General features: G+C 53.9%; 4 protein-coding genes across 8 annotated transcripts in view; 2 read left to right on the top strand and 2 right to left on the bottom strand.

The window, feature by feature from the left end:
- Positions 1 to 2,092, top strand: part of NUP85 (nucleoporin 85) — a 31,380-nt gene extending 29,288 nt beyond the window's left edge. For all 4 annotated transcript variants that reach the window (XM_045814560.2, XM_087854119.1, XM_087854120.1 and 1 more), the window contains 3 exons: positions 795 to 946; positions 1,329 to 1,430; positions 1,811 to 2,092. In XM_045814560.2, the coding sequence (XP_045670516.1) occupies positions 795 to 946; positions 1,329 to 1,430; positions 1,811 to 1,909 (353 nt within the window). In that variant the 3' untranslated portion in view covers positions 1,910 to 2,092. The remainder of the gene's footprint in view (positions 1 to 794; positions 947 to 1,328; positions 1,431 to 1,810) is intronic.
- On the bottom strand, positions 201 to 17,628 carry GGA3 (golgi associated, gamma adaptin ear containing, ARF binding protein 3). 2 transcript variants are annotated; one of them, XR_015721241.1, is made up of 17 exons: positions 11,451 to 11,535; positions 11,250 to 11,325; positions 9,799 to 9,897; positions 9,025 to 9,148; positions 8,679 to 8,782; positions 8,464 to 8,544; positions 7,983 to 8,120; positions 7,362 to 7,443; positions 7,140 to 7,256; positions 6,615 to 6,863; positions 6,137 to 6,207; positions 5,539 to 5,858; positions 5,082 to 5,305; positions 4,627 to 4,796; positions 4,344 to 4,454; positions 1,785 to 4,144; positions 201 to 1,567 (listed from the first exon to the last, which is right to left on the bottom strand). XR_015721241.1 is itself a non-coding variant. In XM_045814558.2 (17 exons), exons 1-17 carry the CDS (start codon positions 17,529 to 17,531, stop codon positions 4,034 to 4,036), a joined length of 2,202 nt encoding a protein of 733 aa, XP_045670514.1. In that variant the 5' UTR covers positions 17,532 to 17,628; the 3' UTR covers positions 201 to 4,033. The 2 variants fall into 2 exon arrangements, 1 of the variants encoding a protein (XP_045670514.1); XM_045814558.2 differs by adding an exon at positions 17,492 to 17,628 and having other exon boundaries at positions 201 to 4,144.
- A 117-nt stretch (positions 17,629 to 17,745) lies between these two features.
- Positions 17,746 to 21,226, top strand: MRPS7 (mitochondrial ribosomal protein S7). The gene is made up of 5 exons (XM_045814566.2): positions 17,746 to 17,924; positions 18,455 to 18,646; positions 18,764 to 18,827; positions 19,551 to 19,718; positions 20,569 to 21,226. Exons 1-5 carry the CDS (start codon positions 17,746 to 17,748, stop codon positions 20,788 to 20,790), a joined length of 825 nt encoding a protein of 274 aa, XP_045670522.1. The 3' UTR covers positions 20,791 to 21,226.
- Positions 21,227 to 21,271: 45 nt separating this feature from the next.
- On the bottom strand, positions 21,272 to 24,976 carry MIF4GD (MIF4G domain containing). The gene is made up of 6 exons (XM_045814567.2): positions 24,826 to 24,976; positions 23,797 to 23,928; positions 22,868 to 22,977; positions 22,533 to 22,688; positions 22,350 to 22,442; positions 21,272 to 21,822 (listed from the first exon to the last, which is right to left on the bottom strand). Exons 2-6 carry the CDS (start codon positions 23,882 to 23,884, stop codon positions 21,595 to 21,597), a joined length of 675 nt encoding a protein of 224 aa, XP_045670523.1. The 5' UTR covers positions 23,885 to 23,928; positions 24,826 to 24,976; the 3' UTR covers positions 21,272 to 21,594.
- Between the last annotated feature and the right edge of the window lie 187 nt (positions 24,977 to 25,163).

Below are 25,163 nucleotides of genomic sequence, written 5' to 3'. Positions count from 1 at the left end.
CCTTGGACCTTTGGCATAGTGGTGGGTTGTGCAGATGGGAGGGACTGATCTAGGCTTCTCCAATGTTTCCTTCCTGTTAAGCCCAAACTTACAGAACCATGTGTGCCAGACTCTGCAAAGCAGATTTTCTAACATTTCCCAGTAATTTCAAACTTAAAGGTGCAAAAGTAGTATAAGGACTAAGGAATTCCCATGTACACTTTCTCCAAATTCACCATTTTTATTTTGCCTTTGTTTTATTATTCTCAGGTGTTTGGGGAACAATCTGAAAGTAAGTTGGGAGACTTTGTTCCCCTGAGAATAAGAACATCCTCTTAGACAATCAGTTATCTGAATGCACCGCTCTCGTCAGATCTGCAGTCCATGTTCTGGTTACATCAGCTGTCCCAGCGGTGTCTTTTATCGGGTCCACATCTGCAAATTCAGTTTTTCTCTCTAAGAGGTGCTGCCTCTCTTGGTGCTTCCTCACCTTGACGTTTTTGAAGAGTGTTCTGCTCTCTCAGAGAATATTCTCAGTTTGGGTTTATCTCCTGTTTCCTCATGATCAGATCGAGACTTATGGGTTCTTCCATCTGTTAAGTCTAGGTCTCTTGTTTGATTTGATAGCTACATTCTCCCAGGTTTGGCTCTTTGGAGCTCCCTCAAAATGTGTTTTTTTCAATCCAGTTGGTTTCATTGGTCCACGAGTTTGGAGACAGTTCTGGAAGAATCTCCCTGCTTTGGAGTGGCTGGTCTGGGGTCTCTCTCGTGTTGTTTGGGGCCAGAGGTGACCCAGTGCTCCGTTTTCTCAATAGGAAAGTACCGCGAGTTCCACCGATTTTATGGGGAGAAGCGTCTTACCGATGCGGCTTCTCTCCTCCTGTCCCTGATGACTTCCCAGATTGCCCCTCGGTCTTTCTGGGTAATACTACTAATAGACGCCTTGCCGCTTTTGGAAGAGAAAGAGGTACAGTTTGAATCCAGAGTGATTTTCTTCTGTTTCGTAGTCCCTGACCGTGCTTCACTCCGGAGCTGTTGTGGATGCACATCCGTACGTCCTCTCGCACGTGGGCCGGGCACGTGTGTACGGATTCCCGCATAATGCCCGCTCTGGAACTCCAGTCTCTACACAAGAAAAGCTACTTAATTTCAAAGGAGGCAGCTGTCTACTGACAGTATTCAGCCTAGGGCCCTGACGAGAAGGGTTGGGGGTGAGCATAGGGGCTCTCTGTCCACTCAGGGTTGCATATACGGAGCCCATCTGAAGGCCATCTAAACCTGGGCGCATGCCTGAACCAGTGCAGCCCTTGGCTGGGGAGCAGCTAAGTAGCCTTTCTTCTCTCTTCTAGGTGGTTTTCTCAGCAGAGCAAACATATGAGCTGATGAGATGTCTAGAGGACTTCGCCTCAAGGCGGCCAGTGTGGAGAGAACCTGGTGTTCAGCGACTCCAGGTTATTTTAGCTTTCAGATTGTTGATTCCATAATGGTGATGATGAGAAAAGGGACATCTGTCTTCTATCTTGGACTCCCCTGCTTCCTTCCAGAAACGCTGGCCCCTTGCAAAGTTGTGCTTGAGTTACCTCTTAACCTGTAATTGACACACCTCTTTTAGGAGGAAGCAGGGCGGTTCTAGGTGTTCTGATCTCTACTTTTCTGGCACTCGGTCGCAGTGGGCCTTTGCATGCAATTCTCGTATTGACCATTTGCTGGAAGCTACTACTAAATGTTAAATGCCCTTGGTGTGCCTTTGGGTCAGACTAGAGCCTTGCAGAGCTTTAATAAAGAAGGAACGCTTCCTGCCGTACCTCATGCTGGCTCTCTTTGCTTTTAGGAGGATGTCGAGAACACCAAGTTGGAAATGCTGAGACTTGCTCTTGCGCGGAATCTTGGCCGGGCGATTATAAAGGAAGGCTCACTGGAAGGCTCCTGAGACCAGCCGAGAGCTGCTTCAACGTGACACCTTTGTATGTCAATGTATATACATTTTTGAAAGAATAAATCCCCCCCCCCCTCCAAGTAGAAGGCAAGTTCTTAGAGTCCAGGTAGGGAGTTTTCTCAGCCTCTACTGTGAACTTGAGATGGTAGAAATTAAGAAAGTGCTTGTTATATTCTCCTTGGATGGAACTGATTTCTGTTTCCCAAGAAAAAAAGCCACTCCTAGAAGTTAGGATGGTGAGTACAGTGCCCTCCTTCCTATTAGAAACTCAAACAGGAGTGGTCAGTGGTTTATGCTTCTGAAATCTAGCCTTTAGAGAATCAACTGGAACATTTATCCATTTTTTCCTTTAGAAAAGGAAAAGGTCCAGGAACCTGTACATCCATCAACAAAAACCTCAGGTGATGCCCGCGTACTGTCTACATTTGGAATTCCTAAGTGGCACTTTGCCCACAGTGGGGTGGATGTTGTCTGTATTAGGATTCCAGGTAGGGCAGAAATGATTTTATTTAACATGCAGCAAAGTTGGTATATTGTATACAGCCATTTGTCACAAAGCAGTGACCTCAGTAGTAACACTCAGATAATTTTAATGTCTAAAGCTTATTATAAAGATGTATTTCCATACAGTAATCCCACAATCCTTCCCAGGGCTGCAAGCAGCCGGCCTCTGGAAAGCTCTTGGATTTCTTCCGTAAGTAGTGAGACTGATTCACTTTTGACCTGTCCTAATGAAGCAGTGAAACCTGCTTGCTAGATAGAGATGGAGGGGAAGGGATAGAGTAAGGAAACGTGGCAAAGTGCAGGGAGGGGTATCAGGGAGTGTGGTCTGTGCCACCTTTCCCCAGAGATGGCTCTGTGCCATCCAGCTGAGCTCTGTGCTCTTTCCTCAGCTGGTGATTCTCACTTGCCTGTTGCCCTGTGAGGCCTAGAGTCCTTGGCCCAGTTGTACCTGGTGGCTGGAGCAACTGGGACAAGGTTTTTGGAGCTGAGCACTATTGAAGCAATAGGGTCTGGTGACTCGATTCAAGCATGGCCCCTAATCTCACCACCTCCAGACCCCACATCTTGCCGGCTGTGCCCCTCAGCAGCTGGGGATAGTCAAGGTTCCTGGGCAGCAGGTAAGGATAGAAGTCCAGTGCAATCTGCCTCACCCTGAGGCCTCCAGTTCCCAAACATATGCCACACCACAGGCCATCTGGTGGGAAGAGGGGAGGCCCAAGCAGGAGGATGCAGAGGGTGATGGGAGTTATTCTCCCCTTCAGAGACTCAGGGCAGAAGAGCAGTTTATTTCATGCCAAGCAAGAGGTAGTGAGTAGGATGGCCTGTTCCCAAGGCAGGAGGCACACTTTCCCCAGAAAGCTATGAGTACCTGCTTCCAGAGAAGGGGAAATACTGGTTCTCTTCCATTTTCTTTCATGTTCCTAGTTTTGACTGCCACAAGGCCAAGTTCCATTTCTAACAGGCTAGTTCCACATCCTGCTGAGATGTCCATAGGACACAGCCTGCCACCACCAGAGACAAGCACACAACTCATCACTCAGTGGCCCTTCCAGGATGCTGCTGCCCACGGAAAGCAGAACTGGAGATTCAGCAGTACATCAACTCTATGGCCAGGGCCACTCGGGAGCACTGGGCTTTGCCTACCTCCTTGGAGGTGGGAGCAGGAGCCTGCCAGCAGGGGAAGCACAGAGTAGAGTAGTGATGGGGGGGCTGAGACCTCTAGGGGTGAGGATGTGGTCCTTGAGGGAGAGGCCCTAGTCTCTTTAGAGACCTCTCCCTTATGGCATCAGCATGCCAGCATGAGGGGAAAAGCGTGCTCCCACCTTGGGTCCATGTTCCCAGGACGATAGTGTAGAGTCTGGGGCCACTCCCCACCCCTGACAGTACATGGCCACTTCAAGTCACACAGGTAGATAAAAATCAGGTCCTTTTAGGGGACCAAGGGAGAGAGCATCACAGCAGCAGCTCGGCTCCCAGCAGTGATGCCCAGGGCCCCGGCTCCATATCCAGGCTCTGTACACAAGCACTGTAGTCAGGACGTGGACCAAGGAGCCCTCCTGTCTCGCGGCAGCCTGCCTGGGCTTCAATGTGGAGGTGACACGGAGTCCTCTGGGGTCATAGGTTACCCCACTGCTCCACGGGAGGGAACTGGTCCACCTCGCCCACCTCTGTGCTCAGCTGCTCTCCCAGGGCGAAGGTCAGCCTATACCGAAGCCTCGCCTTCTCCTGTGACGGAGGGGTAGCACGTTAAGATATGACTTTGGGGCCCTTTCAGTGCCACTCCTACCACCCCATCCTCACTCAGCCACTGAACATGGGCAGGGAAGGGACACAGTGCTGCAGTATCCTGGTACTTCGGACGGGAAGGTGGAGGGGACTGATAGGGGCAACAAGGGCTTCGGTTTGGAGCCCAGTTCTAGCTCACCTTCAGGGGATTGGCCAACAGCATGACCTGGGTGATGGCTGCAGGTGGTTGGATGGGGCTAAATGGAGACAGCTCTGTCCCAGAGGGTGGCTGTAACTTCACCTTCATTGACTGAAGAGAGAGAGAAGCTGCTTTGAAGAGAGATCACAAGTGCCCTTGAGCAGGAGCCCATCAGAATCACGATGGACATGTGCTGCTGCCCATTGGCCTCGGGGTCCCTCAACACTGTGGGGTTCAAGAGACGGCAACCCCTGCCTCTAGAGGCCCTAGGAAGCCAGGATACCTTTGGCACTGCGGCCTGCAGCACGATGCTCTTGATGGGCAAGGGAGCTGTATTCAGCATGGACACCACGACCACCAGCACGTCAGGCCGTCCAGGCGGACACTCCTTGGCAAAGTGGAAGAGGATGCGGAAGCCATTTTTATCATAGGCTGTCACAGGAAGGGCGCTGCCTGTAAGAAGAGGTCAGGTGGGTGTGGAAGGAGAAACCCCAAAGAGCCCTGATGAGAGGGCGGGGAGACCCTGTGGCCAGCAGGCTCCCTGAAAGAATCTGGGTATCTGCCAGAATCACCCAAGAGTGCACAGTAGCAACGACCGGAGGCCGAGACAGCAGGAAAGCGGGTCACATTTGGCACTTAGAGACCCAGGCAAGGAGAGCCTGGGCCCGCCCCTCTCCCCGTATCACTATAAGTGGTGGGCTCCACCTCCCCCTCCCACCTCAAGCTTCCCACACCTACTAGGCTTGATAGATTCCAGGGGAACGTGGACACTGGCCAGGGAGAGCTCTGTCCCCTTCATGGGGCTGCCCTGGGACTGGAAGGCAGGCGGCTGGAAAAGAGGGCTGCCAGGCCCTGGGGAGAAGGGGAGGAGAGGCCTAGCAGTGGTGCTGGTGGGGATCAGAGGGGAGGTGGTGGGCCCAGGGAAGAAGATGGAAGACACGGGTTTCACCAGGCCTGAGGTCCTAAGAGGTACAAAGGGGGACAAGACAAGTTAGAGACCAGGGGAAGCTGCTGGACCAACCCTTCCCACGTCCTCCAGGGCACGGCTGGTTCTTATTACCACCACCTCCCATCCCCCATCTCTAGATTCCCACCTCAGTAGACAAAAAAGGAACATCCCCAGACGGAGCTGCCTCTGGTTCTGCCAAACCAGGCCCAACCCTCCCCACCCCACCCCCCATCTCCCACTCATTACGCTCTGGTCTCTTCAAGAAGCTGATCGAGGGCATCCAGCTGGTGCAGGGTGCGATCGCCCAAAGCTGAGCCATGGTACCCGAGGGCTGTGGACTCAGTCTTTGGGGCAGAGGCTGGGGCCAGTCCAGTTGGGAACAAGAAGGAGGCTGCTTTTGGGGCAGGAACACTGGCTGGGAGCACAGGAGCCGGGAAAGGAGAAGGCAGCGGAGCCTGGGAGCTGCCTGCAGAGGGTGCTGAGGGTGGGACAAGAGGCCCATCTGAGGGGCTGCAGGCAGCACTCCCGGGCTTGGGGCTGCAGAAGTCCAGGTCCGACTGCTCGTTCTGTTAGGAGGGGAAAGTGTGAGTGAGCAAAGAGCAGGGAGGAGCTGTTGCAGCTGGCAGGTTTTGGGTCTCCAGTTCCAGTCCCCTTGGCTGGGGGCCCTACTAGGACCCCACTGGACCAGCAGCCCTCTGAAGGGCCCAGGCCCGCCCTTGGACAGGATCAGTATTCTCGAGTGCACCTGGGGCAGTGCTACAGGGACCGAGCCAGCCACAGCTGAGGATGAGCTGGAAAAGAGGAAGTCCGTGAAACCAGTTGAGCCTTTTAGTGATGTCCCTACCTGGAACAGGGGCCACTGGCTGTTCGCAGCTGACTCTTTGGGAGGAGCAGTGGGGGCTGGGTCAGCGAGGCCTGAAAACAGAGAAGACGATGGTGATGAGAAGGGGCTCTGGCCTTGGGCAGCCCCACTCACCCTAGAAAGGTTATGTGACAAAAGGGTGACAGGTGGGGAACAAGGTATTTTCCCAGGCAGCATCCAGAGAGGGACGGATCCTCTTCAGTCCTTCCATTCACTGAGGGGGCCTCCAGGAAAGAGGGGGCAGAGCCAGACACTCAGCCCATGTCCACTCCGGAGCTTGTGTCCACACTGCCCTGGGGGCCTGAGGGCACTAAATCGGACTCTCCCTACACCTGAAGCCCCTTCCCCACCCTTGCTAAGTACATGGGGCATCCCTGGGCCGTCTTCCCAATTCCACAGGCCCTTCTGCTCTGATGGTCCCACCAGGAGAAGCCCTTTAGAGCTTCCCTCCAGGACGCACCCAAGCAGAGCAGCTCCTCGTCCAGTAGGCAGAGGGCATTGCTTGCGCTGTTGGGTCCTGGGGTAGCCTCGGCCTGGCTGGATGAATGGCTGCGCCCAGGTCCCGAGGTCTGCGGGGGTGGAGGGAGGATAGGGATGCCAGAGGACGGTGGGGCAGGGGCAGGGGCTGGGGCCAACGCCGAGGATGAGCTGCTTGGTGTGTCCAACTCAGCAAGGTCGATGAGAGTACCCTGGTTCCTGGAGTGGTTTCCTGGATGGGCGAATGGAAGGGGACAGGAATGATCAGGGGCCACTCTAGTGGCTGCACAGCAGGAAGCAGAACCCTGAGCACAGCCTCCAGCCTAAAAGCAAGCAAAGAAAACCCTATCCATAGCTCCGGGCCTCTGGGAAGCTGGAGGAGCACTTGGAAGGGCTTTAAATCCCCTTGGGCCCCATGGGATGACATGCAGGTCACGCACTCATGGCTGCGCAGTGGGGCCCAGGGCTGGTCTGGATGGGTCCAAAATGGGGAACTAGAACATTTTACCTTCAGCATCTGGCATGGCTGAGGTGGCTACCTCACCATTCACAACCTGCCCTTCAACAACTGTTTTGTAAGAGTTGATGACCCGGGAGAGGTTGTCACTGGCCTGGAGGATGTCCCCTAGAGCAGAAAGATGTACTTCTCACTCCTGCCCCTGACACTCCCCTGGCCCCCCACCCCCACCAAATCCAAACTCCTGGGTCATCTTTTCAGCTACTGACTCACCCAAACTATTGTCATTGTCCTCTGTCTCACTGGCTAGTTTGAATAACGTCCGCCTCTTATTCTCACACCGATCAAACAGCTCCTGAAAGAGTCCCAGACCTAAAAGTGAGAGCTACAAGGTCCCCTGGCAATGATCTAGTTCAGTGTCCACGTCCAGAAAGTCAGGGGCTCCCCTAGTGCCACGGTCAGTCACTGGCAGAATGGGGCTCTGAGCACTCATCTTCCTGCTGCCAGCTTCCACCGTGCTGTGTCACCTAGGACGTGTGCTTAAGGGGATGTAGGTCCCTTCCCGTCCCCGAGGAGGGCACATGCCTCAGAATTTAGAGTATCTACGTAACCAAGGACTTAAGGTGAAGTATTGGGCACGCGGTGGGTCTCTGCCCAAATGTTCCAGAGGCAGAAGGTGGGGCGGAGAGAAGTGAGCCCTGAAGGTGGGTCTGCAGCCACCCGGATTCGGGTGTACCCCCAGCTCTTCTGTCCCGAGTGGGTTCGCCAGAGCCTGGGTAAAATGGGGGTACCGCCCCCAAACCTGGTCGCTATGCTGATTACTAAGGAACAGCAGGTACTGAGCAAAGGCCGGCTCCCTTTCCTGGAGCCCAGCTCTCCCAGGGACGCGCCTACCTTCATGAGCTCTTTATCCGCCTCTGAAGAATCCTCTTTGCTGTAATGAAGCAGCATCTCATTGAGGAGCTTTACGTTGTTATTAACCTCTTCTAAAGTGTGCAGACGCTTGGTCACCTTCTGGATCCGCGCCTCGTCCTATATCAAAGACAATCCAGGAGAAAAAGCTTAATAGACACATCCCACTGCCCCCAGCGCCCCCCAGCAAGGATCGCACCGGAGACATGAGCAGATGCTAGTCCGAGCGGACACTACTTATAATGCACGGTTCTTGGGAACCCGAAGGCCTCAGCCTCAATCTAGTTTTTCTTTTAAAATAATGGCCTACCCACCCCTCAACCGGCCCCATCCATGCTCGCGCCTCTAACCCATTCTCCCCTAGAAGCTCCAGTGCGCCTCCCGCTCTGGCCTCGCGCCAGGGGAAGAGACTCTTGCTCTGTGGTCATGGGTTCCTCCACCCCAAGGCCTGGGGCCCACTTACTTCCTTCACCATGGACTTGATGAGCTTGTTGGCCTCTTGTAGGTCATCTGGGTTTTTGCTTTTCAACAACTTGGCTAAAAGCTGGAAGAGGAGGTACCAAAGGGAAAGGGAAAGGTAGCACCCCACCTGGGGAGACCACAGAGGAACCGGGGCTCCCGCAGCACGGAGTGAGCCCCACCTCATCTGAGGACGCTATCAGCTAGGGTGCACTTTACCTTCGATTTCTCCTCATCATCAAAAACAGGGTTCTTAGGACGAGGTGGTGGAGAGGGGACCAGTGTCCTGTCCACAGGGATCAGTGGGTCACACTGCACGATGCCTGACAGGAACACAAGGGGGCAGAGTGTTGGCTCATGCTGGGGTCACCTTGCCGCCCTTCCTCACGCAGCAAGGCAGGGCCCACCCCTGCGATGAGGGCCTGCAAGGGGTCAGCCCATCAAACTGCAGCTGAGCCCTTACTGCCCTCAGAAGGAAGGAACGGATGGCAGACACCCCCCCGTTCTTCCTGGGCTTGGCCCGCCTTTGGAGCTGCTCTGAGGATGAGGGAAGGTACGCACATACCCTGTCTCTTCAACATGTGGTAAGCATCCTTGATCTTGGTTTCTTCCGGCAGGGCCAACGTCCAGCTATAAAGCAGCTCAATAACCTTGGTCTTCACTTTCTCAGACACCCTGTCCCCCAGGTACTAAGAGGCAAAAGGAAATGGGAGAACCTCATAACTGCCGTCCAGAGGCAGAGACCGCGGGAAAGCTCCCTTCACAGCAGTGACAGGTTAGCTCCAGTCTCCAGACCTACCCCAAACCAGCGGTGTTAGGTGTGTTATGACACAGCTCGGGGAGGGGAGGAAACCACCCGTGGCAAAGCTCTCTCAGGGACACAGTCCGTGGTCAGGTAGGGAGCCGGGAGCCCGCCACTGCGTTTCCACGCGCAATCTCCCAGAAACAATGGCATTTTATCTCAAAGGAATTAATGAGAATGTCTTAAGTATGAAAAATTGCTCCCTGTGCTTTAAGTGGCACCCAGAGCTTAAAAGCCACATCAGCGTGCCACAGAAGCTGAGCAGCTGAGCCTAACTCTTTAGATCCACATAAGACAGACCCAAGTGACCGCTGTCCCCAGGAGCCCTCCTGCGCACGTGCGCACCTGCGGCCGCATCACCTCTCACAGTCGGGCCAGGAGCCCATCAGAGGGCTGCCCGTCCCTAAGGTCAGGACATGGACAGCTCTCTAAAGTCAGTTCTGTGGAGATGGCGGCTGTACCACGAAGCCAGTAAGCTGGGAGAGGGGGAGGAACACAAAAGGAGTTCCTAGAATGAGGAGACTGCCCCTGACTGACCTTCGGAGAGACGACTTTGATTAACTCATTCAAAAACCGGAACTTTCCCACTTCGTTATGAAATCTCCTCCCGCAGTTCTTCATGCACGCCTCCAGCACCTGCAGCCACATGACGGGGGCGCTCAGCCAGGAGCCTGCACACAGATTGCGGGGACGACTGACCCCAGCAAGGAACGGATCAGGCAGCGGTGTGCACGGCCCCCGGGAACGTCAGGGCAACAGGATTACGGACACCTCCTGTCCCTCGAACTGCGAACCTCTTCTGGGGAAGCTGAACAGGAACTAAACTAAGAAATACTGAGACCCAGATACTAGCACGTGTCTGTCCTAGAAGGTGCTGCCTGCCAGACTCCGCCCTCAGAGTTTAGATGAGGGAACGAGGCCCAGAGATACAGTTTCTCTGACTCAGGGTCCGAGCTCTTTCTACCAGCTGATCCACACTGTGGGGAGACGGGAGATGATGTTTAAATGGTCTTCATTTTTGACGATATGATCTTTCCCCTCCTCCTGCTCCCCTCGATTTTCCTTCTGGGGCACACAAAACTGCCCTAGGTTTTCTGTACTGCCTGTGGCCCTGGTGCCTGGAGTGTATGCCGAGGCACGCTCCACCCTCGTGTCCCCTTCCTTGGCTTCCGACTCTGTCAAGCTGGGTTTTTCACCTGTGCCACTACTGACATCCTGGGCCGGGCACTCTTTGTTGTGGAAGCCTGTCCTGTATATTAGATGTCTAGCAACATCCCTGGCCTCTACCCCCTAGATGCTAGTGGCACCCCATGACATGAGACAACCAGAAGTGTCTCCAGACACTGCCAAGTGTCCCCTGGGGAACAAAACCATCCCCACCGAGAACCACTGTTTTAAGGTTTCGCTCGACAGTGAACACGACAGAGGCGCGCACGTGGGCCATCTGAGCGCCCTTCCCACGACCCGAATGAAGTCAGGGGAGAACCTGGGAGTCCTCGGAACGTGGCTGCGCTCTGAATCCTCAGTCTGAATAAACGCTAAGATCCGCCGGTCGGTGTGATGCCCTCAGTAGGAACTAGCATTACTTTTAGCTACAGAACAAATTACACTCGCCACGCTTTTCTTTAGTTGGGCAACTCTTTGAACCGGGAAGACAGCTCTGTCAGCACCTCTCCAAGAAGCCGCCTCTGAGCTCCACCCTGGGCTCAGGGCCCCGGCCTCTGGCTCCCCCGCTCAGCCACTCGGCCTCGCCCACAGGACTGGCGGCCGTGCGGGCAGGGACTGCACTCCTGGCCTCCCTGCAGCCTCGGGGCCAGGTACAGGGCACACACATTTGCGGGGCAGTTTACAGAGCACGTTCCGACCATTCCTAGTATCAAGGGCTTTCAGCTGCCATAGGACGTGAGCCCTGAAAACCTCAGAGAACCCCGCGGGCACACAAGGAAAGGCCTGGGCTCATTCAAACCTGGCGTCAGAGGGAAACCTACCGTCAGGGCCTGGACCGCCTCCCATTCCTGCGGAGACTGGATCTTATGGGCCAGCAGTCTGACGGCGATCTGTGGCCTGTGAGACAAGCAGACCACGCTTTCAGCCATGACCCTGGGGCTATGTGGCTGGCCCTCCTTGGCCAGTTTCGACTTCTCCAGTCAACTCTCTCCTGCCTGCCCCCCAATGGCTTTGAGACTCACCCTTCAAGCTCTTTGTTGATCTGATCACAGAAGCCAATTATGTATTCCCAGTCCTCCTGGCGGTTGGAAGGATTGGTGGCCTTATCTTGGGACAGAGCAAAGTGGAGGACAATTGTTATAAAGAGCAAGGAGGACATAATGGAAGGCTGTCCAACAATTTTTAGGCACTGATGTGAAGCTAAGTTTGTTTCCAAATTTCTTCTCTGTTGGAGAACCCTCAACAGGTCAGTTTAGTATTTTGAAAGTCACAAATGAAAGGGAAAAACAAATTCTCAGCCTTGTGAAGCTTAGTGTAGACCACGATCAATAGGACAAATAATAATAAACACAATAAAAATCTTCAAAGATACCCATAAAAATGTTTAATATAACCAATTAAGTATAAATAACTCTAATTATATAAAAATAACTTATTAAGCAAATAAGGATGATCAAGAAGTGTTTCCTACAGAAACTGAAGCCAGGTGATACTTGGTAAAAAATACACATACTTAGGAAACTAATTTCCTACATACCCTTCAAAAACTTTTCCAAGACCTAACTTTTCTTAATGCTTTAAATGTTTTTTATTTTCTAAGAGGGAGAGGGGGAGGGAGGGGAGAGGGAAAGGGAGGGAAGTGGGGGGAGGATAGTGAAAGGGAGCGAGAGAATCCCAAGCAGGCTCCACGCCCAGTGGGGAGCCCGACCGAGACCCACCTGAGCTGTAAACAAGAGCAGGTCGCTTAACCCACTGAGCCATGCAGGCACCCCCTGCTTTCAGTGTTTTTTAAATTGCACCTTTTAAGTTAAACTAATATTTACTGTGGCCCTACTAAGCACCAGTCATTGTGCTATCTGTCCGTGGGACTGCAGGCATAGAATCTGAAGCATTTGGCACCCCCAGGTTTAAATGGTCTCCTATGATTAAGGACAAAGGCAAGTGTTGGGAGAGTTCTCAGGAGACCACTGAGGGCTTATAATCCAGGTGCTAACTGTCAAGTCTCCTATTACCTGGTGTGGGTCCTCTTTCCCCTGTTATCCCCAGAACCTGTGCTAAAGAGACTGGCCCCCACTGGGGGCGGTTAAACGTGTTCCCATCTCTGATTCACATCTGGGGAGTCTGCCTCTTCCAGAAAACACTCTCAAGCTGTTTGCTAAATTTAGGGCTTCAGGTTCACAAGACAAATGGAAGGCTGAAGGCGTATATCCTTTTTAAATACCCACGCTCCTGCAGATTTCCCCCCGCGCCAAGAGCAGAGCAACAGAACCTTAAAAAAGCCCCTCCATACAAGGGGTGTTGTCAGAAGTTCCTGAATTCTGATTTCTCGTGACTGTGTTTTCTTAACTTCCTTTTTCCTAACATTAAAATCACTAGCTCCATGAACAAATCCTAACAAGGGCTCCCAGCATCCTCCCCACCCCCATGGGGATCTGAGGCACAAGAAGTCAGCAGACGCCACCCTGAGGTAGAGGGAAGGCCTGCAGTGTTTCCGCTCAGACTACAAAAAGATTCTGACGGTTTAGGTTCGTATTTGGAGGAAAAGGAAAATGTCTGTCCTCAATCCTGAAAAGAGAATTAGCAGGCCCTTTAAAATGTCAGGCTAGAAGGGAAGCAAGATTAATTCTATCAAGAGTGGCTATTTATTGCCCCAGTGACCCACAAGCTGTCACCTTCCAGAAGCCCCATGTTTCTCCCATTTGTTTTGTCTGCTATCTTCTCAGGTGTTAGTGTGGTTTTGTCACTAATCCCTATCATTTGAGATACTTAAAGTTCTTTTTTTTTTTTTTTAAAGATTTTATTTATTTATTCGACAGAGATAGAGACAGCCAGCGAGAGAGGGAACACAAGCAGGGGGAGTGGGAGAGGAAGAAGCAGGCTCATAGCGGAGAAGCCTGATTTGGGACTCGATCCCATAACGCCGGGATCACGCCCTGAGCCGAAGGCAGACGCTTAACCGCTGTGCCACCCAGGCGCCCCGAGATACTTAAAGTTCTTACATGACATCAAGAGGCTGAAGGATACAAAAAATAAGACGGTCTGAGGGGCCACCCCCCTCCCATTGCTGCTATTATTTTAAGAGTCACACACCTCGTGGTGTAACAGTCACGGCTCGCCTGCACTGTTCACAGCACGAAAAGCACAGTACAGAGCACAGCCGGATGCGCCTGCCCCCGCACACACACGAGCAATGGGCACGCACCAAGCGTGCTCTCCCAGGCCTCTCGGAATTCTGATAGCGCTTCTGCTCCCAGGAATATGGCCACTTCCTCCTCACTTGTGCTCAACTTCTCTAGAGTCCCACTTCCTTTCACCTTGATAGACCTTCCTACTGCAACCCTGCAGGAGCTCTTGGCCTACACGCGGGCACAAAGAGCCCTGGGTTCAGCAATGGCCAGTCCCGGTTCTGAGCATCTCCAGCCCACAAGCACCCTTAGGAACTGGAGGAAAGTTCTGGGGATAATTCCAGGTAACTCAATCTCTCCATCTGTCCACTGCCTCCCTCCTGCAGATGCACACAACTTTCCACCCGCTCAACATGCTCCACCGCCTGGCGCAGAGGTGACACCAAAGCCTCCCCTGTAAGCCCCACCTTCTAGAACTAGCTCTGGGCTCTACTCTGACTCAAGAGTTCTATTTTCAGGTCTCTCTTGAAAGCCTTATGCTCTTGCATGTCTGTGCCTCTAGATTCCCTGCTCTCATTTTCAGCTTACTTCTATCACTAGCTTTGACTGTGTTGGGGTCTCAAAAGGTCAAGTAGGGATGGTTCCAGTAGGGGCAGTACTGGCTACCCAATCCCAACACGGCTCAGACATTTCACAGACGACAGATTCTGCGTATCCCATGACTTAGAGATTAGCAGAGGCAAGAACACAGGATGGAAAAGAAATCAAGAGTCATCCTTCGGTGCTAGGGTCTTGAAATAAGAGAGACTTTGTCACCAAGTCTTTGTTAAGCACCCACAGAAAAGTAAGTACACAGGTCAACTATACAGTAAGATACTGGTCAATCAATCAATAACACAACTTAAAGAAAACAAAGTACACAGCATGCTAAGCCATGGAGGGACTACAGAGAGTCCAAGACTCAAAGCCTACCCTTGGGGAGCTTATGCTCTTCTGGTGCAACTTTTTTTTTTTTTTTTAAAGATTTTATTTATAAAACAGAGATAGAGACAGCCAGCGAGGAGGGAACACAAGCAGGGGGAGTGGGAGAGGAAGAAGCAGGCTCATAGCAGAGGAGCCTGACGTGGGGCTCGATCCCACAACGCCGGGATCACGCCCTGAGCCGAAGGCAGACGCTTAACCGCTGTGCCACCCAGGCGCCCCTCTTCTGGTGCAACTTGAGCGAAACCAGAGCAAAGGCTTAGAGTGTAATTATATAATGTGAACAGAAATGAGCTTAAAAACAAACTCTACTTCTCCCTCCTGACTTCCCCATTTCTATAAATGGTGCCATCATTCAAACCTCGCTCTGCCCCCACGCCCAGGCATCTGGATTTGAACCGCCATTGCTGACTCCTTCCTTCTCACCCACTTCCAGCAACCCAGGGTCCCTTTCTTGTCAACGTCTTTTTAAAACTCTCCCTTTCTTACCCCTTCCCCCACCCCATTTCCTTACTTCTTCACCCGCTTCCAGAATTTCTGCTCCTTGGCATCCTATATATAAAACCCCTATACTGATCTTCCTAAAACACTGATTTCACCAGGTACAGCAAGAACACGGACCTGATAACTGGCGGAATTTAAACTTCTTGGGCTGGAATTCAAGGTTTTCCAGAATTTGGTTCTAACTTCCCATCTTTCTCTCCCATCACACTCCTACAGGGGCTCCCTGCCTGAACCAGCCAAACACCTGTTCCTGTATGCCCCAAACATGGTTTGCTCTATTTACATCACTATCTAGTGTTTTCTCAGCCAATTTCCCAGTCTTCTGGGCTTTCGAGGCCTGGCTCGAAGGCTACCTCCTCACTGAATCATCTTTCCATTCCACTTACCCCCAATTTCCTAAAGACACTGCATGTGAGCATTTACAGCTCTCGCCCTGTGTCTGCATCTTTTTAAGAATGCTTTAGCCACCCCAGCATCACCTCTATCAAACTGAAGGCAAAGACAGCTGGAACTTAATTTTCATGATACCTCACAGAGCAGGTATGGATTGAGCCGAGAGGACTTCAGAGAAGGCTGAAGTGATCAAGAGACAGTCCGTGGGCAAGCAGAATCTGGGATGGGTTTTAAAGCATTTAGTTGAGCAAAGGGGAACAGGGCTTCCAGGGAAGGAGAGCAGTGTGTGCTGGGGGACAAGCATGCTGACTTAGCACAGCAAGGAGACTCTCAGGAAGCCACAAAGAGGCGGCAGTAGGTGTGCAGCAGTGGAACGACCTGATTACACAGAAGTGCTCTTCTGGGAGCAGAATGCAGAGTGGACGGAGGGGAGGTGGGTAGACACTTGAGGCACTGGGCCCAGCAAAGGCTTCCATAAAAATTCTGGCAAACCATGGAGTGACAAGGACCTACACTAAGAAAGTGCTATACCCCAAACACTGGTTCATTCAACTGATAAAAAGTTCACACCAATAAGTCATAAGAACTGCGAAGGTGAACAACGGATAAGAATGGAATCTTAAAAAGAAAGAAAGAAAAAAAAGAATGGAAAGAATCTTAACACCGCCCCTAATGTCACTCTAACTAATGGGAAAGCTCAACGGCCAGTCTCAACTCTAGTGTCTACAGATACCATCCCATTCCCCCACTCACCACATCCTCTCCCTCAAAAACAGGTCCCTCTCCTATTTCAAAACATAACTCTAAACCCAGCCTACTAAACTCCACTTAGGTCAAATTACTCCAACGTCCCCATTAATATCTGTGAATCAAATCAATTCCAACATAGTTATACCTGGTTGGATGGCTCTGGGCAAGTGGTTTGATTACAGCCAGGGTGTTCTCTTTTTGTGAAATTGTGACGGTAGTACCTGCTTCATTAGGATACTTGATAAATGAATTAAATGAATGTCTTTGGAGCACTCCGAGCTCCTTGGAGAACAGTTCCCTATATACAGAGAACTTTGTGACTTGCCTGCAACTGCAGATTTTGCAAACGTAACCTAGGTTCAACCACTTGAAGGGGGTTTCTTATTAAAAAAGGTGAGGCCATTGGAGGAAACAGCCATCATCTCCAACAGCCTGCAGGCTCTAGTAAATAAGAGATCTTGCAAAAGGCAATCTCTAGGCATCCTGTCTTATCACTCTGTCCAATTTTTGTCTTCACTTAAAGAGGCCTCCAGGGACTTCTTCTAAACCCACAGGAATGTAAACTTATTAACCCTTCAGCAGGGTACTATGTGCTAACAAGGTCAACCCATACTTCCTTAACAGCAACATGAATTAACAATTAAAGCAAAAGGCCGCTATAACTACAGCAAAAGGCTGTGCTCCTCAGCTTTGCTCAGAGTATGTTACCTACGAATGACTCGTTAAGATGTTCAAGTGTGTGTGTCCCCAACACGGACATCACCGAGCTTTGGACACTGCAGGAAAAAGGTAGAGCTGTTCTTTATCCCTTTTTGGATTCTTCTCACTTCGAACATTCTGTCTGCGCGAGACGGCCACTTCTCAAACACATGGTCCCAATTCTGAAGCTGTGTGTGTACGCTCAGCGGTACCCACCGCTCCCGGAGTTTCAGCCCAAATCCGCAGCTTTTCCCTTCCACTAAGACTGAGGCCAGGGGTCCCGGAGTCTCGGCAGCCCGCAGCCCCACCACAATCTCCCCAAATCGCCGATGCCATGTCAGCCGGAAGCACTTGGCTGCCGCTTTCCCGGAGCCCCCGGGGACCGCAGCGGACCCGAGCTCACGCCGCCGCGCGCAGAAGTGGGAGGAGGCGCCGGGCGGGGGCCTGGACGCCCAGCTGGGGAAGGGGCGTGATCGCGGAATGCTCGAGGCCAGGGCGAGCCCAGGCGCGGGCTGCCAGGCGACGCCGCCGCGGGCCCCTGGCAGCGGAGGGGGACGGAATGGGGCGGAGAGGGGGCTCGAGGGCAGACAGAAGCGGCCGCGGCTACTCACTCAGCCAGGACTCCAAGCTCTCCCCTTCCGCCTCCGCCATATTGCAGCCGCCCGGGCCGGCCCGGCGGCCTCAAAACTCGCGAGAACCTGTGAGAGACGAGCCGGGGCGGGGCCTGCATGGGGCCTTGAGATGAGAGAGTCCCACCGCCGAGGGTCGGGTCAGTGTGTGGCGGATAATGAGACTCCGAATGTTTCCTTTTGACTCTTGCCTTTGGACCTCGGAGTGAGAGACTCTTAACGCCCGGATTAATGGAATGACGCACAGATTTAGGACCCTGCGGAGCCTTTTCCCGATCTCCCGTTCAGGCACGCCGAGGGCAGCCTTCCTGGGGTCCTCGTGGCCAGCCAAAATGGCTGCCCCCGTGGGGAAGGCTGCGCGAGGGTGGTCGGTCCTGGCGCTGGGCCTGCGGAGTGTTGTCCCGCGGCTTCCAGGGTGAGAGGGCGCCAGGAAGCTGGGGTGCCGCTTGGGACGTCACAGAGAGACCTGAAGGGAAGGAAGGGTCATAGGCAGATCGCGCGGGAACCTGGAGAGAGCCTGGGGGCCAGGATAACCTCGGTCCAAACCTCTGGGTGGCTGCGTGACTTCGAGCCAATGTGAAGGCTTAGTGATTGTCCCCCGCCGACGGGGTTCTGAGTCGAAGCTGAAAGCGCGGTCTTATCAAAGAGCTCAGAGCTGGGATTTTCTGTTGGGGGGGGCGGAGATGCTTAGGCGGGGCGCCTGTCCTGAGGTTCAGGAACCTCGCCTTACCGTTGGCACTTGACGAGGAGGACAATTTCGGTCTGTTTGGGGGAGGCCCACCCACCTCTTAGGACAAGAGCGAGAATTATTGCGTTCAGGTTTGCCTAGCGGTCTCCGTGCCTCTCTCACTTGTGGGCGGGTTGACAAACATGCCCATTGTTAAGTCAAGCGTTTTCACTTGTGGAGTCAGCTTTTGTCGGCCTCTTCCTCTTTCCCCCTCTTAGCCTAACCCAGGTGAGGTGGAGCCGCTATGGTCCTGAATACAGGGATCCACAGATTGACAAGGAATATTACCGCAAGCCCTTGGCTGAGCTGACTGAGGAGGAGAAGTACGAACAGGAACTCAGGAAGATTCAGCTTATCAAAGCTGCCCCTGCAGCGAAAACAAGCTCTGTGTTTGAAGACCCCGTGATCAGGTTAGATGGAAGCAAACATTTTTGTTCCACAGACTGGTACTATACCAGGGAGGGTCTACAGTAAGGATTCTGTGATGCAGCCTGGGAAATCTAAACAATTTGCTTTTCTCTTTGAAGTAAATTCACGAACATGATGATGAAAGGAGGAAACAAAGTACTGGCCAGATCCCTCATGACGCAGGTAAACAGCACGGCTCTCCTGCCTGCTTGCTTATACCTTTGTACGTGGCTCTTTCAGTTTAGTGTAAAAAAGAACAGGTTGGTATACCTGCTATTAGGATTACCTTCCCTGTTGTATGGGGTGCCTGGGTGGTTAAGTGTCCAACTCTTGATCTCAGCCCAGGTCTTGGTCTCAGGGTCGTGAATTCGAGCCTCATGTCGGGCTCCACGCTGGGCGTGGAGCCTACTTTAAAAAAAAAAAAAAAAAAAAAGGAATTACCTTCTCCGGGGCACCTGGGGGGCTCAGTCAGTTAAGCGTCTACCTTCGGCTTAGGTCATGATCCCAGGGTCCTGGGATTGAGACTTGAGTCAGGCTCCCTGCTCAGCGGCACAGGGAGAAGCAGACTCCCCGCTGTCTGCCAACTCATGCTCACACTCACTCTTTCAAATAAAATTTTTTTGGGAAAAAAAAAATGACCCCCGTGTATATGTGTGGAGGCTGTAATGAAGTCCTGAAAGATTTAGCAACCACCATTCATTCCCCCCCATCACAAAGCTCCGTCTACTGCCCTGGTCCTCCTCCAGGAAAGAGGGAGGCATTTAAGAACTCTGCCTTAGAAGTTCTGAGGGAGGGGCCACACTGTTGTAGAACAGGATGACGGAGGAGTAAAGGGCCACCTACTAGTTCAGCTGGATAAACCCTTTAGGGAGCCTGGGGCAGCATCTTCAATGTATCCCTTTGCAGACTCTCGAAGCTGTGAAAAGAAAGCAGTTTGAGAAGTACCATGCTGCTTCTGCCCAGGAACAGGCAACCATCGAACGCAACCCCTACACCATCTTCCACCAAGCACTGAAAAACTGTGAGCCTGTGATAGGGCTGGTGCCCATCCTCAGAGGTGGCCATTTCTACCAGGTGAGCGGTCAGGGCCAGAAAGCAGGGCTCCCCACACATGGAACAGGCTGGTGGCAGTGGGGTGGGGAGCGCTTGGGAGTGGGAGAGCCCAGACTAGGTTCTGTTATGATCTGCTCATCTGAGTCCTAGTGTAGAACTCACAGGCAGAGGATGGAAAGGGAAGAGAGCAAAGAAGTATCCAGATTACCTTTTCTGGACATTCCCTTCCCCCGCCCGTTCTGTCCACAATGCTGTGTTGTAAGTTGTCAGCTTCTCGTGGCGAGGGACTGTGTCTAACTCATCTTCGTACACCAGTGTCTAGAGTAGCCTTGACCCGGAACTGGTGTTTCACTGCCATTTCTTGATCTGAATGAGGCTCTATCCTAGTATTTAATTCTGTGTCATTGTCATAAGCCAGTGCTCTCGGCTCCTGCTTTTTAAATATAAACTTCACAAGTGTGGTGACTCTCATTAATGTCTGTGTCCCTAGGGTCTGGCGTGGTACTGGCATATAGGGGTGGTCTAGCAAATGATTCTGGACAAGAGGGTCTTGTTTTTAGGCACCCCTGATCTGAGTTGGTAAGTCACCCCAGCTTGATGGGGCTTTTCCCAGTTGATACTCATATCAGCCTGGCTGAGCTTCCATTCAGAGGGGAGAGAGGTCTGTGCCTAATGAGCGTCTGCTCAATAAATGCCTCTATGTGAGGTCACTCAGGGTTGAGGGGGACTCAAAGAGGAGAAGCCAGGCCCCTCAGGTTTGTCAGAGCTGGCCCAGAGGGAACCTGTGGCTGTGCCTTAGCGCTCAGGGAGGAAGGAGGCTGCCGCCCCGATAAGGTCTTGGACTAACTTGCCCGTGTCTTGTCCTGTCCAGGTCCCCGTGCCACTTCCCGACCGGCGGCGTCGCTTCTTGGCCATGAAGTGGATGATTACTGAGTGCAGGGAGAAGAAGCACCGGCGGATGCTGATGCCGGAGAAGTTGTCACATGAGCTGCTGGAGGCGTTTCACAACCAGGGCCCTGTGGTCAAGAAGAAGCAGGACATGCACAAGATGGCCGAGGCCAACCGCGCGCTGGCCCACTACCGCTGGTGGTAGAGAGGGCGGGGGCTCTGCTGCAAGAAATCAGGGAAGCCGCTGGCACAGCGGAACACCCTTGTGGGTTAAGTAGTTCCTTTTTAAGGGCACATAGGCCTCATAAGGGGGGAGCAACATATTTGTTGCTTGTTAGTCCTTTCTTTGGGGGCTAGAACTTGCTTTTCTTGCCCATCTCCTTATAAAGAGGGCACGTATCATTTCGGATTTCCCCCAGGAACTTAGGGTCCATCCAGCCTCTCTTCCTCAATTCGGGGTACAACTTTGGGGGATATGAAAGGAGACGGTTTTAATATTAGAAAAGGTTTATTAGAAAATTCTTGCCCTGAACTGGTGTTGCATGTGAGGTGGTACTGCCATTTACTAAAATCGACTGGAAATGCGGTTGTTTCCAAAGTGGTCCTTGTACAGAATGTATAAAAAGCAGTTTCTGGTGTGACTTGTGCTCTGCGCCTTGATATCCCAAAGTATCCCACCAGTTTCCCCATTTTACAGATGGGGAAACTGAGGCACCAGGATGGCTGTTGCACCGTGGTTACACAGTGCAGTGGGTGTTAGAAGCTGCCTTTCTCTGCTTGGCCCAGGCTGGAGGTGATGGGGGAGAGACTGATGGGATGGTGGGGGGAGGTCTGTTTGGTGTCTTCCCTGGTCCCTGAATCTGGGAGGGAAGGTGCTCAGGGCAGGAGCACCGTGTGAGTGGGAAACCTCTCAGGAGCTGTTGAAGGTCTGGAAGGGATGGTCTTTGAGAGAGGCAGGGAGCTGGGTAGGTGAGAGGCCGGTGCTGCTGGTGAGGAGCCTGAGCCGGGCCTAGTCGGAGAGCTCGCTGTAGTAATACTTGTGGGCAGCGGGGGTCGTCTTCCAGCCGGCTGCCCGGAATTCGATGATCTCCAGCAGCAGCAGCTGGGCCAGGGAGCTGAGGCCGCTTGGGAGCAGGAAGCCGTCCCGGATCAGGACAAAGAGCTCATCCATGCGCTGTCGGTTCATCTTCTCCAGCTGCTCCCCGACGCGGTGCAGCTGCAGCACCAGGCAGTCCACCTGCAGGCGGCATTGGGAGGTGACCCCGGGGCGCACACACCAACCGTTCACGGAGCACTAGCGGCAAGCCTCGCTTGGCCTGCACGCTTGTTTCCTCCTGTCCTGCTCACAGCACCTGGTGGGTGTTCGCCAATTATACGTGAAAGGAGACACATTCAGGACTTGCCTAAGGTCTGGTGGCCCAGGCTGGATGCGGGGCCTGTCTCCAAGCTGCCACTTAACCCAACCTTCCCACCCCTGCCTGACTGCGTTTCTGGGCCATCTGTATCCACAGCTAGATTCCTATCACAGGTCGGCTTTCCTACTGGGAAGAAAGCCTCTGAGCCTGTAGGTTTGGGCTGCTCTCTGTTCTGAATAAATTCCAAGCCTGGCAGCTTGTCCTGGTACTGAGAGAGGCCTTGAATAGCCCCACCAGGCTCCTGCCCTGGGAAGTGATGCGCTCGGACACCTCCATGGACGGCGGGCTGGTATTCTGAGCTGAGCCAGGGACCAGCCCCCTCCACAGCTATCTGAACCCGGTCACCCACCTCCTCCTCCTTGCTCAGACTGTCAGGATGGGCCAGCCGGAAGAGACAGTCGTACACAGGGTTCACCAGGGCCATCATGGGCATGTTGTTCACCTGTGGGGGGAGAGCGGGGCCACAGCACTGGCTGAGCAGCTGAAGGAGGAGGGCTGTCTCTGCTGCCCAGGGTGGCTACTGGGGCCTTACCCTCAGGTAGTCAAAGACATTGCAGATAAAGGTGACGTAGCAGACCCAGCCCTGCAGGGACCGGGCTCGCAGCTGCTCCCGAGCCTGGTACTCCTGCTGCAGCCGGTTGAGGAGTCCCCGCCGGAAGACACTCTGGCCTGCTTGCTTGCTCTCGGCCTGTGAGCCAGGGAAAGGACGGTGAGCCAGGGGCGGTGCCATGGCGACCCTCACCCAAGCTTCTGTGGCTGAGGACCTCCCGTCTGACTCTCCAACTCTGCCCTGCTGGCCAGGCCTCCTGCCCTCTCCTGCAGCCTTTCCCAAAGCGTCTCCCCGCTTCTCTACCAGTCCCGGCCCACCTGAATGATGGCATAGCACATGCGTCCTGCTTCTTTGCTAAAAACACAGTCCTGCAGAGAATGGTCCACAATCACATTGGCCACCTTTTCCAAGTCCACGGCACCTGGATCTAGGATAGAGATCAGTGGGGAGTCTAGAGCTGCTGAATTACCCCATTTGTCTCCACTTGCTTCTAAGGATTTGAGATGTTTACAGAAGAGCACTCCCGTGATAGGCTTACATTTCAATAGACCAGAAAATACTGGGAGAAGTAGCCCCGTGCTGGAGCAGCTCCCCTGGGGGACTGGCCGGGATCTGTGGCCTTTAGAGACTAATCAAAGAACGTTAGTTTTTTAGGGCACACATTTCCTGGCACTGGGTTGCGGAAGGAACACTGAATAACGATGTATTTGACAGTAATATGGAAGAAAGTGTCCTCACAACACACACATGACCCCCTGACAAGGGCCTGCGAGGTGGGGCCTCCCCACAGGCTTAGCTTGGCATGTGACGGGCATTACTAATTGTTAGCAGAGTCGAACTGTCCTGCGCACTGCAGACAGCACTGCTCCAGGACAACTAGTGCAGCTGCTCTGCCAGCAGAATGCTCCATCGTCTGTCCCGAGTCAGCCAGCTCTGCACGTTCAACAGCCCGTGCGGCAGTGCAGAGGCCAGGTCCAGTGCAAGGGCTCAAGAGACACGAATTCCGTTCTCTGTGCTCCAGCCTGCTCTCAGAAGATGGCTTTACTGCCCGAAAGGTAACGCTAGGATTCATACTTCCCATTACTGGCCTACATGTGGCTTGCCCTCCAGTCCGAGAGGGATGTTGCTGATGCCTATTCTCAGAAAGCAAAGGGACAGGGTTGGGCAGCCCCGGGCTAAGGCTCAGGCATCCAGGCCCATCCCCTTGGCCCCTTCTCTGCAGCTCGGCGGGACTCCCAACGCTCACCTTTGAGTGCCGTCTTCAGCAGCTGCTGAGTCTCTGCATCAAAAGACTGGATTTTATACTCCTCTCTACCAGGATCCCCCATGACCATTTAGCCCCTGCAGCTCTTTACTGAGGTGGGACTAATGACAGCACCTGGGGAGGAGAGGGGAAGGGAGAAGCCTCAGGTGTGCAACGTGGGGCCGGGGTTTCTAGTCCTGCGGGCCCAGGCCGCGGCTGGCCAGCGCTTGGGACAGGTGCTCCCGGACAGTCCATTGCCTTGGGTGGTTGGCTGAGGGCCCGGCAAACTTGGCTTCTGGTGGAGCCTGGGCACCAGCCAGGCACCTGCTGCTCGGGTTAGGAACCCCTGGAACTTCTGGGATTACACGACAGTAGAGAGGTGAAAGTGAACGTGCCGGCAGGCCAGTCTCCACAGCAGGCAGGGATCGTCTCCGCTGATACTAAGGTTGGGGTGCAGCGAGCTGCGTTGGGGGTGTGGACAGGGGCATATCAGACACTTGTCCTGCCTATGTAAACCGGCCGGGAAGCTGCTGGCCCAGGACGACTTCCGGCGAGTGACAAGGCCGGGGGCTCCGGGCACGTCTGTCCCAGCAGGGTTCCAATCCCCTGACCCGACCCGAACCCTCCCTCGGCTTTAGTCAAGAGTCCTTCTCAGTCCCCACATCCGCCCCTTCAGCTCTCGGCCTGGCCTGTGTGGGTGGGTGCGGGGCCCGAACGGCTCCTGTCCTGGCCAACTTCTCCCCGGGACCGACTGGTAAAACTGGCCTCCCGAGCGGCAGAAACCCGGTCTTGCCGACTCAGGACTCCTAACTCCTGAGCTCCCTTCTGGAGCCTTCCTCGTAAGAGGGGTGCGGGATGACGCGTCTCCCAGAAGCAGTCCCTGTTGGAGCCCCCTCTCCGGACGCGGTGCCTCCCCCCTGGTCAAAAGACGACCTCGGAGATCTCCAGAACCCGGCAGCTTTCCCAAGCCCGAAACGCCCTTCCGGGCCCCGCGGGCGGGAGAGGCGGTGCAGTGAGAGCGCCGGGACCCACCTGCCGGGCCGGCGCCGCGCCCGCGTGCCCGGAGGCAGCTCGGCGGGCATGGTGCGCGCGCCCCCCGTGCGCCGCGCGGTAGAGCTGGAGCAACCCGCCCGGCCTCGCCGCCGCTGAGGTCATTTCCGAGCGCGGCGCCGGGGCGGGGTCAGACTCTGGAGGGGCGGGGCCGTCTCGCCAGCGCCACCTGCCGGAGCCCCGGCGACGCTGTCCTTGCCGCCCGCGCTCCCGAGGTCCGTGACCCGGCCGCGCGGAAGGCCCGCGACGCCGCCCCCACCCTGTCCTTACGCGACTCGTCCGCGCCGGGCCGGGGACCTTCCTCGGCCCAGAGGAAGCTC

This window comes from Ursus americanus, chromosome 23, assembly GCF_024610735.1.
Source record: "Ursus americanus isolate L20-20 chromosome 23, mUrsAme1.1.p, whole genome shotgun sequence".
Taxonomy (NCBI): Eukaryota; Metazoa; Chordata; class Mammalia; order Carnivora; family Ursidae; genus Ursus; species Ursus americanus.
The sequence above is the reverse complement of the archived record's forward strand: the minus strand, read 5'-3'. Positions and strand labels throughout refer to the sequence as shown.